General features: G+C 35.1%; 1 protein-coding gene across 1 annotated transcript in view; it reads right to left on the bottom strand.

Moving 5' to 3' along the window:
- Window positions 1-1,023: 1,023 nt before the first annotated feature.
- Window positions 1,024-20,120, bottom strand: part of LOC130214266 (olfactomedin-like protein 2A) — a 50,352-nt gene continuing 31,255 nt past the window's right edge. Inside the window, exons 6-9 of the mRNA XM_056445864.1 lie at window positions 17,518-17,779; window positions 11,187-11,447; window positions 9,286-9,471; window positions 1,024-5,367 (exon numbers count right to left, since the gene is read on the bottom strand). Coding sequence (XP_056301839.1) covers window positions 4,754-5,367; window positions 9,286-9,471; window positions 11,187-11,447; window positions 17,518-17,779 — 1,323 coding nt within the window. The 3' untranslated portion in view covers window positions 1,024-4,753. The remainder of the gene's footprint in view (window positions 5,368-9,285; window positions 9,472-11,186; window positions 11,448-17,517; window positions 17,780-20,120) is intronic.

The raw sequence follows: 20,120 nt of genomic DNA, 5'->3' as shown, positions 1-20,120 counted from the left end.
TAACATATCTAATTATATGTAGGGTTTATGGACATGCTTTTAAGGCCAAGGTGTATGTGATTATTGTTCAATTGTCATAAAAGTTTTTCTTGAATTTTTTTGTGAACTTTTAGTGTGTTTTTTTTTTTTTTTTTTTTTTTTGGATGAATCATGACTTACTTGTAAAAATTTTCATACACTGAAAAAAATTGCAGGGTTCCAAACAATTAATTCATGTTGTCCCAACACAAATCGATTAAATCAACTAATTCAAGTGGATTGAATAAACTCAAATAAATCTCAAGGATTGTTCTGTTTCAGACAATTTTAATCAGGCAGTTTGATCAAGCTGCAAAAAAAGTATGTGTACACATGTTTAGTAAATGCGAACACGAAACAGAAACAAAGCACACTCTTTTATGTAAATTGTGACTGCACTTGGACTTTTAGACTCAGCTTCCTTATTTTACCATTGTTAGTTCATGTTTTATTTATTTATTTATTTATTTTTGGCTATTAATTGGTTCACTGATTGTGTTCACCTGTGTCTGGTTTAGTTATTCATCATCTTGTGTTTATATGCTCTTGGCTCCTTTAGTTCACTACAGTATACTGTATGCAGTCTAATATTGTTCTTGCACATGTCTGTAAAGCTGTTAACTTTTCTGATCTTACATTCAGTGATTTGTAGTATTATCATTGCAATGTATATGTTTATTTTCAAATAAATATGTAAGTATATTTCATTTAGTTTCCATAATATTCTTATTTAGTTTAAGTTTCTATATTTCTTAAACTTTGTTTCATAAAACAGAAGCAAAAAAAACAACAAAAAAAAACACTTGATTTAATCCTTCAAGTGCTAACTAGATTGTGAAAAGTGAACCTTGCAGTGAATATAATGAGTGTTAAATCACACAGCAATTATAAAAATGCTATGGATGAATTATTCACAATAACATCACTAATATGCATTAGGAAAATAAACCAGCTCATTTTCTTAATGATCCACAATCTCCCACTAACCAGAAACTACTCCATCCCCATCTATCCCAACAGCCTTTTAATCAGTTTACAAATATATTTCACAAAACCAAATGCACGTTTAACAAAATCCACTTAGAGTTTATCAAAATCAGACATGCTGCATTGACAGAGTAAAAGAAATCCTTTCCACATGGGAAGATTGTGTTTCTAAAACTCCAACAGAACCAAAAAATACTCTGATATTTACAGTTACAGGACAAAAAAATGCTTTAAAAGGCATAAACAACAACGCTTTAAACACGTTAAACTGTTTATACATGACGTATGTTTCCTCGCACGACCGGCCCGCTTGTTATAAACTCTATATGTCAGCCTGTCCAGTCATTAGACAGACTCCCAAACATAATCAGACGCTCTCATTAGCACACAAAGCATTCCTTCTTCATTATAATGCCATGCTTTACCAGTCTGCTGAGGCTATATGAGCCGAAACGCTGGAAGACAATTTTCTGGCACATTTCTTTCTATGAAAACAGACCGCAGCATTTGCAGGTGCATCTTGAAAGCTTGTTTATAAAATATTATAGGTACATGGAAAAATCGGAGGTTGTGTTATGATGTCGGCAAGATTGACATGAGCATTTATTTTATTGAAGAGGAGCAAGTCATGAATCTCTTAACAGTTTACACATGTCCTAACCAGTAATGCTGAGAGAATAATGAGATGTATTTTGCTCAATTTAAAATCCTTAAAATAAGATTGGATTTTACTTGAGCAGTAATGTAGATTATTTCCACCTGTTTTCTACTAGTTTTATGCTTAATAAAGGGGGAAAATGTGCAAGTGACAAGATAGAATATATTCACCAATATAAATGCACAATCTGTGAATAATTCACTTAAGAAGCAACATATGTTATAAATATCATATTTGAAATCAAGTAAAGATATGCAAGTGACAAAAGGTTCAATTTGAAAAAAAAAAAAGTATTGACCACACTTAAGCAACATAGATATTAAATATAAATGTTTTTTTTTTAAGTGCATCAGTTTATTTTTTTTCCAATTTCTATACTTATAACAGGTGAATATCTGCAAGTGCTTATTAATTAAATGCGTTTTATGAAAATTAAATGTTCTTACTAAACAAAAAGTAATTAATGTATTCAATTTAATGATTAAATGTTGTGTTTGTTGCTTTTGTTGTGGCATGCCTGGTTAGGACAGTGCAAAATATCTAAATATTTGCTTTCGAAATTACTAAAAAGATCTACAATCTGTTGTTTCAACACAGGCTCATTGGAAATACATGCTTCTGCCTACGTTTTTGTGAAACCGCAAAAAAGGCACATAAACATGACAGCAGTTTCTGGGTAAAATGAATGTTAGGAGTCGTTATAATGCCAACCGTTTTAGTTTCTTTTCACACTAATAATATTTACAGGAACATATTATGGACAAATAAATGATTCGTTTGTGCGATTCTTTGCAAAACCCCACATAAATACCACAAAAAAACTTTGGACAACTTTTCTGCTGTGGTCAGTCTGCTCAGTAACTCACCTTGTACAATGTTATACTTGTTCGATTTGAGTCATCAACAAAAGAGAGAAAAGCAATGTAAAATCAAGGTAAACTATGTGGTCACAGTGCACTTTACTCTTAAGTTAGCTTTTGAAACACTATTCGTTGGGTTTAGGTCAGTGGTTTGCTAGGTGATCTCTACAACAAGCCAAGCCTTCTCGTGCATGTGTATAAGAAGGATGTGTATCTGAAATGTGCAACAAAAGTTTCCTTAAGAAACATACTTCAAATTCGCAAAAATCTAAACAGTGCCCTCTAGTGGATTTGTCATCTGAAACGTGCAATGACACATTCCTGGAGGAAAATTTTTTACGTTTCGCAAAAATGTACGCAGCTGCATGCATTTCCAATGTGCCTGAATTGGTCAATTTGAACTCTTTCACATGATTTGCATTAGGATTTCAAGCGTCATGTACAACTTCAAAAAATTTTACCTGCAGATTTCTTTACGTGACTTTGAAAAGTCAGTGACATGAACAATCGTAGTGTTTAACGTTGCGTATTGTAAAGCAATCATTTGTTGCACTTTAAAATGGTTCACAAATTTACAAATGCTTCTGAAATCGCATACTTCCATTCCATGTAGTATGCTAAAAACAGTATGTGAACTGAGTAGTATGTCCGAATTCATAGTATTTGAAAAACAGTATGCGAGAAGTACCCAGATGACTTACTTCCAGTGAAATTCTGAAGTGCGCATCCAATGGATGCTACGCTATCCCATAATGCAACATGAGAGAATTCATAAATGGGAGTGAAGCGACGCAACTGACGTGGGTAGGTTACGTGATAATGACAAATGGTGGAAGTAGTACGCCTCAGCTCTCTTAACACTACTCAGATTTATGCTATATATAACACACTTTTCTATTGGTCGTGTAGTAAATTTAAATATAGTCGATTTTAGACGCAGCGAAAGTGTAGTGGGAAAACACTTGATTTATGCTTTTCCTCATGGAGTTCAATGCATTTGGAACACTGATGTGAATCGAAGCCTTTAGATTGCATTTGTTGGGATTCTAGAACTGGCAGTCTCAAATCCCAAAGCCTTCAGATTCTTTACATTTTGTCAATTTAAATTCAAACATAGTACATACTCGAGTATTAGGTGATTTCAGATGCAGTGAAGCAGGAAAACACTTGATTTATGCTTTGCATCATGGAATTCAATGCATTTGGAACATTGATGAGAATCAAAGCCTTTAGATTCAATTTGTTGAGAATCTAGAACTGGCCGTCTCAAATCCCAAAGCTTTTAGGTTCGTTAGATTTAGCCAATTCAAATTCAAATGTAGTACATATTCAAGTAGTAGTCGATTTCGGACGCAGCCAAAATGTAGCGGGAAAACACTTGATGCTTTGTTTCATGGAGTTTAATACATTTGAAACACTGGTGTGAATCAAAGACTTTAGATTACATTTTTGGGATTATAGAACTGAATCTCAAATCCCAGATTCTTTAGATTTAGTCAATTCAAATGTAGAACCTACTTGAGTAATAGTCAATTTTGGACGCAAAGTTAAGGGGAAAACACTTGATTTATGCTTCGCTTCATGGAGGTCAACGTATTTGGAACATTGAGGTGAATCAAAACCTTAAAATTCCATTTTTTGGGAGTCTAGAACTGGCAGTCTCAAATCCTAAAGCCTTTAGGTTTGTTAGATTTAGTCAATTCAAATCCAAATGTAGTATCTACTCGAGTAGTAGTCGATTTTTGAACGCAGCCAAAATGTAGCAGGAAAACATATGAGTTATGCTTCGCTTCATGGAGTTCAAGGCAACATTGGAACATTGATGCGAATCAAAGCCTTTAAATTATATTTATTGGGATTGTAGAACTAGCAATCTCAAATCCCACAGCTTTTAGATTCTTTAGATTTAGTAAATTTAAAATCCAAATGTAGTACTTATTCGAGTAGCAGTTGATTTCGGATGCAGCCAGAGCGTAGCGGGAAAACACTTGATGCTTTGCTTCATAGAGTTCAATACATTTGAAACAAATCAAAGCCTTTAGTTTGCATTTGTTGGGATTCTAGAACTGGCAGTCAATAATAGAGCAGCGCTTATGTAATAATCCCCTTTATATAACCTCTGACAAGTGTCTATTAAAGATCACGAGAGCATGATGACCTGTTTCATGAATGCATTCTGTCAGTTGAACCAATGAGGCAGTTGAAAACGAATTTCATTTTCATTCGCATTTTATTTCTTGTCCTGCTCTGCAAAGTCGATGTTGTAGGTGAGCTGGTGTCCATTGTCCCAAGCGTACAGAAGCTTCTCCTTGGGGTTGTAATCGACTTGCGTGGTGAAGCCGTATTCGTTGATGAAAGGCAAACGTGGAGCCGCTTCAGCCCCCGTGAGTGTGTCATACGCATACGAAACCTCTCCTTCCCTCTGATTGTAAATGTCCACCGCGTACAGCACTCCGCATATTATGAAGCAGTTCCCGAATGAATTTCGCCTCAGTCGCGTCCTCCACGTGGTCTCTTTTTTCAACGACAGGTCGCTGGGGTCTAGCTTACTAACAACAATGACTTCGGCCTGGCCATAATCCTCGTCGACTGATGGATAAATGACCCAGAGTCCGTTTTCGTCCACTGCGAAGTCGATGTCGGAGTGGCCTTTCCACTTCCACGGCGTGGTGTCTTCGTAGACCACGTCGTGCAGCTGAGCCCAGGCAGCCACATATCGCTGTTTAAGGTCGTATTTGATGATGTTCTTGGTGAAGGCACGGTTATAGTAAAAGCCTCCTCTGTATACAACGTGACCCGTTCCGATCCAGTTATAAGGGAGCTTGTACAGGTTACTCCAACGACCTGTAGGAAATGAGAGGGAAAAATGTTACTAATGTTAAATGTTACTTAAAGCCCAATCCCAATTCTATTTTTTACCCCTTCCCAGATAAGAATAGGAAAAAATAATTAAAAATAGATAAAATAATGGAAAGAGAAAAATTGAAACAAGAGTAATACAGTGCATCCGGAAAGTATTCATAGCGCTTTACTTTCTTCACATATTTTTATGTTACAGCCTTATTCCAAAAGTGGATTAAATTAATTTATTTCCTCACACTTCTACACACAATACCCCATAATGAAAATGTGAAAAAAGATTTTTTGAAATTGTTGCAAATTTATAAAAATAAAAAACCTGAAAAATCACATGTACATAAGGATTCACAGCCTTTGCCATGAAGCTCTAAATTGAGCTCAGGTACATTCTGTTTCCACTGATCACTCTTGAGATGTTTCAGCAGCTTAATTGGAGTTCACCTGTGGTAAATTCAGTCGATTGGACATGATTTGAAAAGGCATACACCTGTCTATATAAGGTCCCAGGGTTGACAGTGCATGTCAAAGCACAAACCAAGCATGAAGACAAGGGAATTGTCTGTAGACCTCAGAGACAGGATTGTCTCCAGGCACAAGGCTGTGGAAGAGTACAGAAAGTTTTCTGTTGCTCTGAAATGAGCACAATGGCATCCATCATTCATAAATGAAAGATGTTTGGAACCACTAAGACTCTTCCTAGAGCTGGCCGGCCATCGAAGCTGAGTGATCGGGGGAAGATGGGTTCATCTTCCAGCAGGACAATGACCCAAAGCACGTCGCTATAATATCAATAGAGTGGCTTCACAACAACTCGGTGAATGTCCTTGAGTGGCCCAGCCAGAGCCCAGACCTAAATCCTATTAAACATCTATTGTGAGATCTGAAAATGGCTGTCACTGTCGCTTCCCATCCAACCTGAGCTTGAGAGGTACTGCGAAGAGGAATGGGCAAAAATACCCAAAGACAGGTGTGTCAAGCTTGTGGCATCATATTCAAAAAGATTTAAGGCTGTAATCGCTGCCAAAGGTGCATTAACAAAATATTGAGCAAAGGCTGTGAATACTTACAGTATGTACATGTGATTTTTCATTTTTTACAGTTTTTTATTTTTAATAAATTTGCAACAATTTAAAAAAATATATATTTTTTCCCATCTTTTGTCATTATGAGGAAATAAATTAGTTTAATCCATTTTGAAATAAGGCTGTAACATAAAAAATGTGGAAAAGGTGATGCGCTATGAATATATATTTATTAGTTATGGACTGATTGATACACCACTCGATATTGCATCATATAATTTTTTAGAGGTATTGCCAAATATATACAGTCAAACCCAAAATTATTAATACCCCTGGCATATTCTGACTTAGTTACTTTTATTCAACCAGCAAGTTTTTTTTTTTTTTTTTGACTGGAAATTATGATTTCCCAAAAGATAATAAGATGATGTACAAGAGGCATCATTGTGGAAAACATATTTCTCAGTGTTTTATTTATTTGTGTAAAAAAGTCACAATTTGTCTGGGGTATGAATAATTTCATGCTTGACTGTATATAAATAAGAAATGAGTAAAACTAAAGCCAAAATAAAGCACTTAATGAGTTTTTCCTTTAGTTATCTTGCCCTATGACTTCTGCTGGCGAGCCCTGCAGAAATTCAGTGTATGACTCCCCTGGCTATTACCAGGGAAAAAATAGTCTATTAATACCAGTCTAAACATGCAGGCAAACAAACAGTAAAATCAACTGTATCTTTCAAACTCAAACACACACTCAGACCTGTCGATTTTGAAGCACCAAATCTGATAACACATTACATGTATCCAAACATTCTTTCAAGGGAAAATCCCTGTCATTATTTCATAAAAAGACTGTGTAAATAGGCAAGACACTGCAGGTGAATAGGGTAAAGAAAAATAACTAGTTGTCATCATACTTCTATAGTTGATTGATTACAGTAAGAATGGGATTTTTTTGCATTACAAGGTTTCTAAATACTGTTTAAAGGTGTAAATAAGGGATTATTTAATAATATATGTGCTAATTTGCATACATTTCTAGCAGAAAAATTGGAGTGTTCGAAAAACTCGAAAGAAAGAATTTTCCATTGTACACGAGCTCTTTTGTCCTATTTTGACTGCTACACCATCATCAATTATGAAAATAACCCATTGAAAAAAGCTTTAAGACCAAGAGGAATCCTCAGTTGACCGTCACATCAGTGTGACTTCAGCTAATCAGCTTTGGCTTATTCAAACAATTATTTTCATGAGTCCAACATCCAGTTGTGCAAGAAAACATACTACTGAATTGTTTTTAAAAAGAGAAACATTTTACATGTAACTTTTATTCAAAATCTCAGACCTTATTCTTGAAACAAAAAAAGACAGATAAGAGGTGTGAAGCAGCAAAAGCGACCCATATTTTAATAAATAAGAAATTTGACTACTGTTGTTATCCATGAATCTTTAATCAAATGTAATTTTATCTTTTATTATTATTATGTTTTAAATTTGTATTATTCAAATAGCAAAATTCTAACAGAGGAAGGTTGAATGTGCTTGTCAGTTTGTTATTATCCTAATAAATGAAAATAGGCTACAGTTTTTAATTTAAAACTAGATATTTTTTTTCTAATGATATATGATGTAATAAATTTGTATTTTTTTAAAAAACAAGAATTTATTTAATTTTTTTAATTCTAAATCTTTTGGAAATATTTTGGTACATATTACCATCTGGCAAGCCAATTCAGCTAAAAATAGTGCTTAAAATATCACTAAAATGCGGTATTAAATGAATAAATAGAAAATGAGGCAAATAACTGCAAAAAGGTCCACAAAAAGAACCACCCCTTGCTTGCTACAGGCCTGTATTAGAGTGAAGGTTTTCACAGAGGGGGTTTTAGGAATCTCTTTTAACGCTGCATAATTCAGAAAAAACTTCCAGAAAAAATTGTAGAATGAAAAGTATATAATTAGGCAAATTATGCATGAACATTTGCCACTGTAAAACCTTCCAGAATATAGATATGAATATATATGATATAGTTTTGAGAAAACAAAAAAAAAAAAGTATTTTAATTGAAATCTACAGACACAAATTGATAAAGTGCAACAAAATATACACCTAAAGATCCTGAAAATGGCTTTGAAATGTGAATTTTTTTCGATGTTTGCCTAATCTCAACTGAAACATGAAGAGAGGGTTGGACAAAAAAACAGCCAATAGTGTTTTGCTTTATTACAGCTCTGCCAGCGAGAGTGGTTGAGCTCAAGCGCATCAAATGAAAAGCAAACGAGAACTTTTTTTTTACGGGGGTGGGGCATGTCAGATACCAGAGAGCATTTGATTGGCCAGAAGATTTTATAAGAAACCGAAGAATGAGGTGACGTGAAAAAAATCGTTGATCCATTTAGACAGAAGTGACAAACTACAAGCCTTGGATGTTCATATCAGGTTTAAACCTTCTAAACGCAATTTTTTGTCACTGTTTTGGAGCACACTAGCTTATAGATATCGTTAAAACTAACATACTGATTCTAACATCTAAAAAAGAGCTTTTTTTCTTTGATGTGACTTTTATAGGTGTATTTCAAATGTTTTCTTTTTATTAGACTGGAAAAGCATCATAAAAAGCCAAAATCTTAAAATCGACAGGTGCATGAAAGAAAAATATGTTTTTAGCCGCAGTGTTTCACCCTAATTCAACACACACACACACACACACACACACACACACACACACACACACACACACACACACACACACACACACACACACACACACACACACACTGCCGCATGTGAATTGATCTGAGTCACCCAATCAGTACAGCTGTTTTGAAAAAATAAGTGCAGTATTAGTTTGTGTCTCTGTAGATCAGAATTCTTCCACACCCTGTTTGAAGTTGTCCAAGTTCCGGAACTCCACGAGGTTGTTTCCATAGTAATAGTTTGTGACGTAAATCTTGGAGTCTTTGGCGGCGGGATCCTTCATCCAGGCACCCTCGTTCCTGCCGTAGCTGTGCTGCTTCACCGGGAGATCCACCGACGCCAATGTCCCATCACAGCTGTGCTCTTTCACTGCCAAAACACACAACAACAGCTAAAACACACTCAAAAAATATTTGTGCTGCTTGTTCAAACTACTTGCCACGCCAAGCCATGCCATGGCCATATCACCCTGAAGCCTAAAACCGGTTATTCACTGAAGCTAAACAAACTGAGCCTGGTCAATATCTAAGACCACATAGGAAAACTCGGTTGCTGTTGGATGTGGTGTTAATGAGGCCAGCAGGGGGCACTCAACCTGTGGTCTGAGTGTGTCCTAATGCCCCAGTATAGTGAAGGGGACACTATACTGTCAGTTAGCGCCATCTTTCGGATGAGACGTTAAACCGAACCGGCTTCTAATCATCCCCATCTATCGAATTGGCTTTATCACTGTCTTTCCACTCCACCAACAGCTGGTGTGTGCTGATCGCACTAGCGCCGTTGTCCCGTGGCTGCCGTCGCATCATTCAAGTCAATGCTGCACACTGGTGGTGGTGTAGAGAGACCACCCTCATGATTGTGAAGCTCTTTAGGTGTACCATACATAATAAATGCACTATATAAATACACATTACGTTACTTACTTAAAATGAGTTGAATCAACACAATTTAGGAGTTTTTTGGGGGGGACAACTTAATTATTTTTTGTTCAGTCCACTTAAATTTGTAAAAAAAAAAACAATCGAGTTAACTTAATCAATTTCTACACAATTGGTTTGTGTTGGGACAACATGAATTGTTAACTAGGTTAACCTAGTTTGATATTTTTGTTGTGCTAGTTTTGTCACATTGTGTTTTATTATGCAAAACACTAGCTGATCTTATGCAAAGCCTAACTGTTTTACAAGGTGACAATTTTGTAATAATCATTTTTTTTTTTTTTTAAATCTTCTTTTAACTTTTTTTTTTTTTTTTAATAAATACACATAGAATATAATAAAATTTTACTATGAGATTGCTATGTTGTAACCCAGGCTCATTATTGATATGTACCCCTGTATACGTTTTTGGACAGCACAAAATACATCCCAGGTGTGTTTTTTTTTCAGTTTTTGCAAATCCTTCAGAGGCCGCTGTGTACGCTTTTTCAGATCTAAAATTTCGCTCGCGATTGCCATTTGCCATTTAATTTAAAGATGAAATGCAGTCACACAAAGCTCTGGCTACATAATTCGTGCTCTCCAGAAATGTATACAGGGGTATGTTTTCACAATGAATCTGTGTTGCACTATTTTCTTATGTGCTACAAAATGAATTGCACAAATTTATACTGTATGAACTTGCCAAAATATAAAGTAGTTTTGTGTGTGTGTATATATATATATATATCAGTGTAGTCGGGGCTATATGCACGTACTGTATACTCAGTATGCCTAATTTTTTCCACTAGCTGTTTTGGTATTACGACTTCTGAGGATCAATAATTGTGTATACCCTCGGTATTCTCACTTGTTTTGCTGATTAGACTTCCCCTTTAACTGTATACCAATTATTTTTAACTCTCATCCTAATTTGTTGCAATTGGTGCATTTTTGTTTATATTTTGCTCTATTCCCCGCCCCCTGACGGCCACAGCAGCTGTGAGAAAATTTCGTGGGTTTTTCAAAGTTTACTGAATGATGTCTCGCTGAAACGTTCAGGTAAAATTATAAAACAGCATGGGCGGGTTGGGTGGGTAATAGTACACCATCTTTTTTTTAGGATATATATATATACATAAAGAGAAAGTGTTGAAGTATACAGACCTGTGAAGTATGAGTTGTTGCTGCTGTTGTCCAGCACTAGAGCAATGGTTGGGGCCGGTCGCTCCTCTCTGTATATCGTTCTGCTAGTTGTTGTTGTTCTCTGGGTTGTTGTTGTTGTTGTGGGAGGAGTGGTTGTTGCTGTCATTGTTGTCGTGGGTATGGTTGCTGCGGTAGTTTCTATTTCTAGGGTGTCAGGAGGTGTGGTACTTTCTTCTACTTCTACCTCCAGCAGTGTATCTGTTTCATCAGGCTTCTCTTCACCTGACAGAAATAAAGATGAAGATACATTTTAAATCCAAGTTAATTTTGAGATTTTGGTCCATAGACAGTTAATTGAAATCAGAAGAGCAGGAAGAAGAAGACTGGAAACATGCTTTTTCATATGAAGAAATCAACAGGCTACATTTTAAATCATTAAATGCAATTTACAGTTACATTACTGGTTAAACGTGTGTGCTGTACACACTCTGCCTGGATTTTATAGCTTTTTAAAAATATTTTATGATTCATTTTTGTTTCAAAGATGGCCACTGAGTGAAATTAATTGCCTTAAAGGGACTTTGCCTTAAAGGGACCCAGCTGCTCCCTGATGAATCATAACAGGGTGGCCATGTCCGCGAATGTTATTTAATATGAATGTTATTTAATATGAAACTATTCAGATGGCGCTCTGTGATGCAGTAGAAATATGAACAGTGTATTGAGTCCAAAAATTCCTTTCTCTGTTAAACATCATTTGGGAAATATTTCAAAAAAAGAACACAAAAATTCACAATTATTGCTAATAGTTTTGATTTCAACTCTACAATATCCTATATTTAATCTATAAGCTGTGCTATTCACAAACTATTTTATTGCCTACTACAGTGTTGTGGAAACTATTAGTTCGACCAAATTGCATCTCCGTCCTTCAGGAGCCTTGTTTTTGTTCACGTCAAATTGCATATGGCATCTCCTCTGACTAAGGTCTGTTTAACTTTGTTAGCGTGTCTTGGGCTGGATTTGTTTGACTGGTTTAGGATAATGTATAACAGAGCTGTGATGCAGATTCAGCATGATCTGTCCTGACAGGAATGTAATACCAATACAAAAACCGCCTGACCGTGCGCGACTCAAGTAAATAATCAATTACTCTTACTATTAAACGCGGTTTTATTTCCGTCGTCCCACCCTGTGATCTAATGTACAGTAATCAAATCCAGTCTCTCGTTAAATATATCTACCCACACAATCCCATGCCATCCTAGCAGGTGCACAACTATGGCAAATTATGAGATTATTTACTTATAAATGCTTTCTTTTACGTGCAAGAGTTTAGACGCTGAGTAATTGTTATAGAAATCAAACTTGTAAACAGTTTTATTGGCATGACGGCTGAAGGATTACAGTGTTTCCAGAGATTTTTTGTACCCACACAAAGCAGGTGTAGGAAAGAAATGAGTCTGTGTTTGGCTACAGTCTGCCCTTGTTTTGTATTTCTGAATCCTTCTTGTACTGTTTGAAGCATTTCAGCATTATAATGTGTGTTGTGTTTTCAGTTCATTAGACCTACAGTACACTGGATTCATTTAAACTGCTTGATGCTTTCACAATGCATTTAGTAATGGTTTAATTCAATTCAACTCAATTCAAGTTTATTTGTATAGCACTACATTCGTTATTGTTTCAAAGCAGCTTTACAAACGGTGCACATTATTCCATTACAATCAAATTTAAGTTATTATACAGACATACACTCACTGGCCACTTTATTAGGTACACCTTACTAGTACCGGGTTGGACCCCCTTTTGCCTTCAGAACTGCCTTAATCCTTCATGGCATAGATTCAACAAGGTATTGGTAATATTCCTCAGAAATTTTGGTCCATACTGACATGATAGCATCACGCAGTTGCTGCAGATTTGTTGGCTGCTCTATTGGATTGAGAGCTGGTGACTGTGGAGGCCATTTGTGTACAGTGAACTCATTGTCATTTTCAAGAAATCAGATGATTCGCACTTTATGACATGGCGCATTATCCTGCTGGAAGTAGCCATCAGAAGATGGGTACACTGTGGTCATAAAGGGATGGACATGGTCAGCAACTATACTCAGGTAGGCTGTGTCGTTGACATGATGCTCAATTGGTACTAATGGGCCCAAAGTGTGCCAAGAAAATATCATCCACACCATTACACCACCAGCAGCAGCCTGAACCGTTGATACAAGGCAGGAAGGATCCATGCTTTCATGTTGTTGACGGCAAATTCTGACCCTACCATCCGAATGTCACAGCAGAAATTGAGATTAGACCAGGGAAGGTTTTTGAAATCTTCTATTGTCCAATTTTGTGAGCCTGTGTGAATTGTAGCCTCAGTTTCCTGTTTTTAGCTGACAGGAGTGGCACCCGGTGTGGTCTTCTGCTGCTGTTGCCCATCCGCCTCAAGGTTAGACGTGTTGTGTGTTCAGAGATGCTCTTCTGCATACCTCGGTTGTGGGTACCTCGTGTGGTTATTTGAGTTACTGTTGCCTTTCTATCAGCTCAAACAAGACTGGCAATTCTCCTCTGACCTCTGGCATCAACAAGGCATTTGCGCCCACAGAACTGCCCCTCACTGGATATTTTCTCTTTTTCGGACCATTCTCTGTAAACCCTAGAGATGGTTGTGCGTGAAAATCCCAGTAGATCAGCAGTTTCTGAAATACTCAGTCACCTAAATCACCTTTCTTCATTTTGACCATGTCTACATGCCTAAATGCATCGAGTTGCTGCCATGTGTTTGGCTGATTAGAAATTTGCATAAACGAGCAGTTAATCAGGTGTACCTAACAAAGTGGCCAGTGAGTATGCTGGATTGGTTGGCGGTTCATTCCGCTGTGGTGACCCCTGATAAATAAGGGACTAAGCTGAAGGAAAATTAATGAATGACTGAATAAAATGGTTAAAATTACCGCCTCGATAGTTCTACTGTAAAAAACATTTACAAAGCTGGCCATTTCAGAGATTGTTTTCATTATTTTTCCTCAAGGAAACAGCTAAATATTCTTGTTAGATGGGATCATGTTTTAAATCTGAAATCATCTCAAGGCATCAGAGATTTAAAACTCAACTGCATTTAGAGTTTTTATCTGCAATCCAAAATTACATGAGATGTTTCCAAAGTGTCAGCGCAGACTAAACTTTTCATAAGTGTGTTCATCTTACGGCCGTTTGTTTACAGTCATTTATGCCTTAATCAAATTTCTCAGGATTGCATCTTTCATGCACTGAAATAGTCGAGAGTCCCAATCTGGGAGGCCGTGATTAAGTTACACCCATAAATAACACTAGATTAGATCAGACCACACTACACGTCACTACAGACGCCACTGATTTTGCTGCTTTCAGAATCGTTATTGTATAATTCCAATCAGACTGTGAAGCAAACGGTGGTAACAGTGTAGGAAGTTTAAACAGGAACGCCATGAATGGAAACACTGTTGAAGTGGAGTCTTTGAGCTGTTTTTTGGGAACTCTGCGGCCAATATGAATGTCATGTGTGCATCAGAAACTCAAACGGATTCATTAGTGTGTGCTGGCTGTCATTTTAGACTCTAAAGTCCCTCTCTGGCTGCCGTCCTGCACTTGTATCCTGTTAACGTGAGTGCTGGATCATCTAGGACTAAGATCCTGAGATCAGATCTCACTGTGAGATTTTCATTGTGTGAGACGGCAAATGTGTGTGTGTGAGTGTTTTTGCTTGTATTGCCAAAAGTGTCCAAAATCTGACAAAATCTTCTACTGAGGACATTGTGGATTATCCATTTGATGCAAAAAAAAAATACTTATTTTGAGGTTCATGCACAAAAGGTTATAAATAATAAAATATAGAAATAAATAGTTATTATTATTTCATTATAATATTATTATTTCATTATAAATAATTATTGTAATATTATTATTTAATTATAATGTTATTATTTATTATTAAAATTATTATATTATAATGAATAATTATTATAATATTATTATTTCTTTAGAATATTATTATTTTATTATAAAAACTATTATAATTTTATTATTTCATTTTAATATTATTATTTTATTATAAATAATTATTATAATTTTATTATTTCATTATAATATTATTATTTTATTATAAATAATTATTATAATTTTATTATTTCATTATAATATTATTATTTTATTGTAAATAATTATTATAATTTTATTATTTCATTATAATATTATTATTTTATTGTAAATAATTATTATAATTTTATTATTTCATTATAATATTATTATTTTATTATAAATAATTATTATAATTTTATTATTTAATTATAATTTTATTATTTTATTGTAAATAATTTTTATAATTTTATTATTTAATTATAATATTATTATTTTATTGTGAATAATTATATATATATATATATTTTATTAATTTTATTTAGTTTAAATTTATTAATTTAATTAATTAAACTCATTAACCCATTAATTACACTCATAATTAATTTAATTTGTTTATTTTACCAATTTATTTAATTAAGTTCAGCTTAAATTTTAATGCGAGAACAAATTAGTAGAACATGACCATAAATTGAAGTTTACTCTAACTTCAGCAGCTCCGTGCAGGTGAACAAAAGTGCCAATCTGATTGGCAGAGAAGGTTTTGACGCGGTGCGTTAAAACAAAAAAAGAGAAAATGACGCTTTTACGCCTGCCGTTTTGCGTGTTGGTGTGCATGATCACATTGGCGCCCTTTATTTAGTCACGAGGCGTTAAACATCGACGGAAAATGCGAGCAAAAAGCGTCCCATATGCACGGGCCTTTACAAGCGGGTGTCAGAAGCTTAAAGTTGTGTAGCGCCATCTAACGTCAAGGAGTGATATTGCATACACTTCTGCTCGACGCCAGTGAAAATCGCTTGGGTTTGAATCCGGAAAAACATCTAGAAAAACGCTGACGATAAATTCAAAAGAAAAGCGTCCGTCCCAGTGTGTATAAATATAATACATATGCATAAGAAATATAATAAATATTTATACATATAAATGCATATAGATCATTTACTTTAATCATTACTATTGGAAGTATGAATTATGTTGTTGGAATTATGTGAAGAGACTTTCAACCAGCACAACACAAAATGTTTCTGAAGACAATCACCTACTGCACCTTCAAATAACAAAGTGCACAAGAATGTATGTGTGTATATGAAGAGATGCAAAAACCTCTAAATGCCGTCTGAAATATTCTCCTAAAATGAGAATTTTTCTCAGCTTCCTATGTTTATGTTCAGTTATTTCACTTGAAAGGCAATGAAAATTAATTAATTATTATTAAAAAAAAATATCCGCCACTATAAATGTAAAATTTACTGAGCCAACACACAAAAGTTGGAGAAAAATGCAAATTTTAGAAGAAAATATCAAATGGCTTTTAGAGGTTTTTGCATCTAAACTCTTCATATGTAATATTTCATTTTATTTATCATTGCATCTGGCAGATTTAAATGCACAAAGGGAACAGGGCATGTCTTGTCTCTGTTAGTGTGGCTAATATCATGCAGACAGCATATTTCATATTTGATTATGCTCTTAGCATGAAGTCTGTGCGTGCATGCAATTGTAGACATGCAGGTTAGTGCATGTGAGTCTGCATATTGCTAAATGTATACAAGACCATATCTACAATATATTATAAGCAATTATAGTCATATATCAGTAAACAGGATCAGCAGAATAGGTGGTCTAAAATGAATGACTGTGTGTGAATTTGCTCACATGTGTCTTGGGTTATGAGATTGTCAGTGCAAATATCTAAGTGTGTGTGTGTGTCTGGCATGGATACAAGCAGCTGTGCTTCTATGGGGAACACAAAGGAAACAAGACTGTCTCTATAAGTGTGTGTATTTGTGTGTGCGTGCGTGAGTGTATATCTTTCTGACCCGTCTAAGCATTTGTAAACTATAAATGTGGATTATAAAATACCTTAGGGAATAAAAAAGTATTAGATCCTTTGGGAATAGTGTTAAATGTTTGGTAAAATATTGTAAAAAGTTCACCCAAAAGTGAAAATTTACATTGTTACACTGTTAAACCCAAAAGAAGATATTTTGAAAAATGTTGGAAACTGTTATACATTTATATCCATAGTAGGAAAAACAAACGGCTACCAGTTTCCAACATTTTTCAAAGTATCTTCTTTTGTGTTTAACATGAGAAATAAACTCAAAAAGTTCTGGAATAGGTGGAGGAGGAGTAAATGATCACAGATCTTTCCAAAAATCACAAATTTTTGGGTCTGTAAGTGTATATAAATGAATAAACCGCAGACATCAGTATGTAAATTAGATGCGTCTTACCTTTCTGGTTGTGGTTTTCCGTCTCATCAGTTTTGGTGGATTTGTAATATGTGATTCCCCGGATGAGTCCTGGCTGGTTTGGTGACGTTTTGGTTTTACCAGGCTGCTCTGTTTGCTCTGGTTTACTGGGTTTGTTTGGTTTCGCGGTCTCTTTTTTCGGCTTGGTTGACTTTTCCTTCACTGGCTTTGGTGGAGGTTTCCCTTTTTCGGGATTCTTTGCTGGAAACTTTGACGCATCTTTGATATTTGTCCCCAATGTGTCCTGCAAACACAACAACACGTCCAAATTCGACAGATGTTAGAGATCTCATCCAAAAAACATTGTTAATGCTGAGTTTTCTCATAATACACAGAACAGCATCAAATGTAATATTCTGTCTCTTTAGCCTACTTTGCTCTGATTGGTCAGATGGTTCAGTCTGATGTGATTGGTCTTCAATTACAGCACGTATCAAAAATTAAATGGTCATTACTATTTATAATTTATTATATCATTTATATATTTATATTATGTATTGATTTATATAATAAAATAAATAAATAAATCATTATTATAATATTATTATTTAATTAGATTATTATTATTTTATTCTAATTATATTTATATATAGTATGTTATTTAATTTTGTTTAGTTTTTATTTAATTTAATTTAGTTTTTATTCAATTAATTAATTTAATTAATTTATTTGATTAATTTATTTGATTAGGTTTAACTTAACTTTTAATGAGAGAATGAATTAGTAGAACATGGCCATAATTTAATTAAATTAACGTGTTTTTTTCATGACCAGATTTAACTTAAATAAAGGAACGAGTTAATAATTTAAAATGATTAATTTACATTATTTTATAATAGACTACAACTACGGATATTAAAGGAGCACTCGACTTTTTATAGGCTCCTTTTAATACTCTCTAAGAGTTTAACAGGTTAGTTTCAGCATTTTTTAATCATTCAGCCAATCTCTGGATTTGGCGGGAGCACTTTTATAGCCCAGTTCCACTAAATGGTAGGTTATGGTAAAGTTCGGTTCGGTTCGGTACACTTTTATGGCCGTTTCCACTGTCAAAAGGTACCCAAAAGCAAACCGTACCGTACCACTTTTTGGGCACCCTTTGCAAAGGGTACCTAGCACGGCAAAAGGGTACCAAAAGGCGGAGCTAGACACTGAACGCTATTGGTTAACAGAGAAATGTCACTCGCGCATACACAAGTGGAGAATAAAAACAAAGAAACCGCCATCAGACATGTCCTGTTTTTGTTTTACGAGGCCGTTTAAAAGGCAAGCGGTTTCACTTTCACCAGGGAGCTCGCGATTGGTTGTGTGCGTGTCTATATTTGAAATAACGAACTTCTTGAACTGATGATAATAATGTGCACGTGATTATTGAAGTGCTTCTGATATCCGATCCTTTCATACACAGACAAACACGACAGTGAAGCGCGAAAAAACGAATAAGTAGCCGGAAAAAACAAAGGAGAAAACAATCTCTTCAGTAACCTAAACCATGATCAAACTGCCATGTTTAACTATTATCATCACCTTGTGGACTATTATGAACTCGGAATAACGACTTTCTAACAGAGGCTACATGTGCTGGTGTAGATTAAAGATACAGATGAGAGGTTTGCACTGACTGTGGGCTATGTTGCGTGTTGTTACCTAAATAAGCACTAAATGTGTGCTGTGTGTAGTTTTTCTGTAATTGGTAACATATCGGCGACTGTAAGGGGCTGTATGTGTTTATATATGTTGCATTTATTTATTTATTTTTATATAATTGCTGACGTTACAGTAGGCTATTTTGCACTGTCATTAATCTGCAGTTATAATCAAATCCTGTTCATAGAAAGGTTAGTAATAAACATTTATAAACAAATATGTATGTGTATAAAGCCTTTGTGAGAAGTGCTTCTCATACGATATGTGAACGACCCGTACAGCTTTACTTTGACATTTTCCTCGAGCAAGAATGACGTTGACTGAAACTTTCTGCCATACACTACGCCCAGCAAAAAATACACTTGGTACCCTTTAGGCAGTGGAAACGCAAGCCTGATAAAGGTGACCCATATCAACCCGTACTGTGCCGTACTGTACCAGTCAGTGGAAACGAGCCATTACCCTAGCTTAGCATAGATCATTGAATCGGATCAGACCGTTAGCATCTCGCTCAAAAATTTCGTAACGTTCTTATTTAAATCTTGACTCTTCCGTAGTTACTTTATGTGCTATCATTGGACCATGGCTGCAGCAGCAAACTTCCTTAATTATTACGCCAGAATGAGCGTATAGTTCCTTGACATATCAGCCTAGAAAATAGCAACTTTTCATTTCTCGTTGGCGTTAGTACACAATGTAACTACAGAAGGGTCAAGCTTTAAATCGGAAAATAATCAAAACTCTTTTTTTTTTTTGACATTTTTAAGAGAGATGCTAATGGTCTAATCCGATTTAATTATCTATGCTAAGCTAAGCTTATTAAAGTGCTCACAACAAATCTGGAGATCATCTGAAGGGTTTCATAAAAGGTCAAATTCAATAGGTTAACTCTACTGTACCTTTAAGGGTCAAAGTAAACTTTGTTCATGGGCAGCAAA

This window comes from Danio aesculapii, chromosome 21 (assembly GCF_903798145.1).
Source record: "Danio aesculapii chromosome 21, fDanAes4.1, whole genome shotgun sequence".
Classification (NCBI taxonomy): Eukaryota; Metazoa; Chordata; class Actinopteri; order Cypriniformes; family Danionidae; genus Danio; species Danio aesculapii.
Note: the sequence above shows the minus strand (reverse complement) of the source record. Positions and strands in the feature narration are given on the sequence as shown.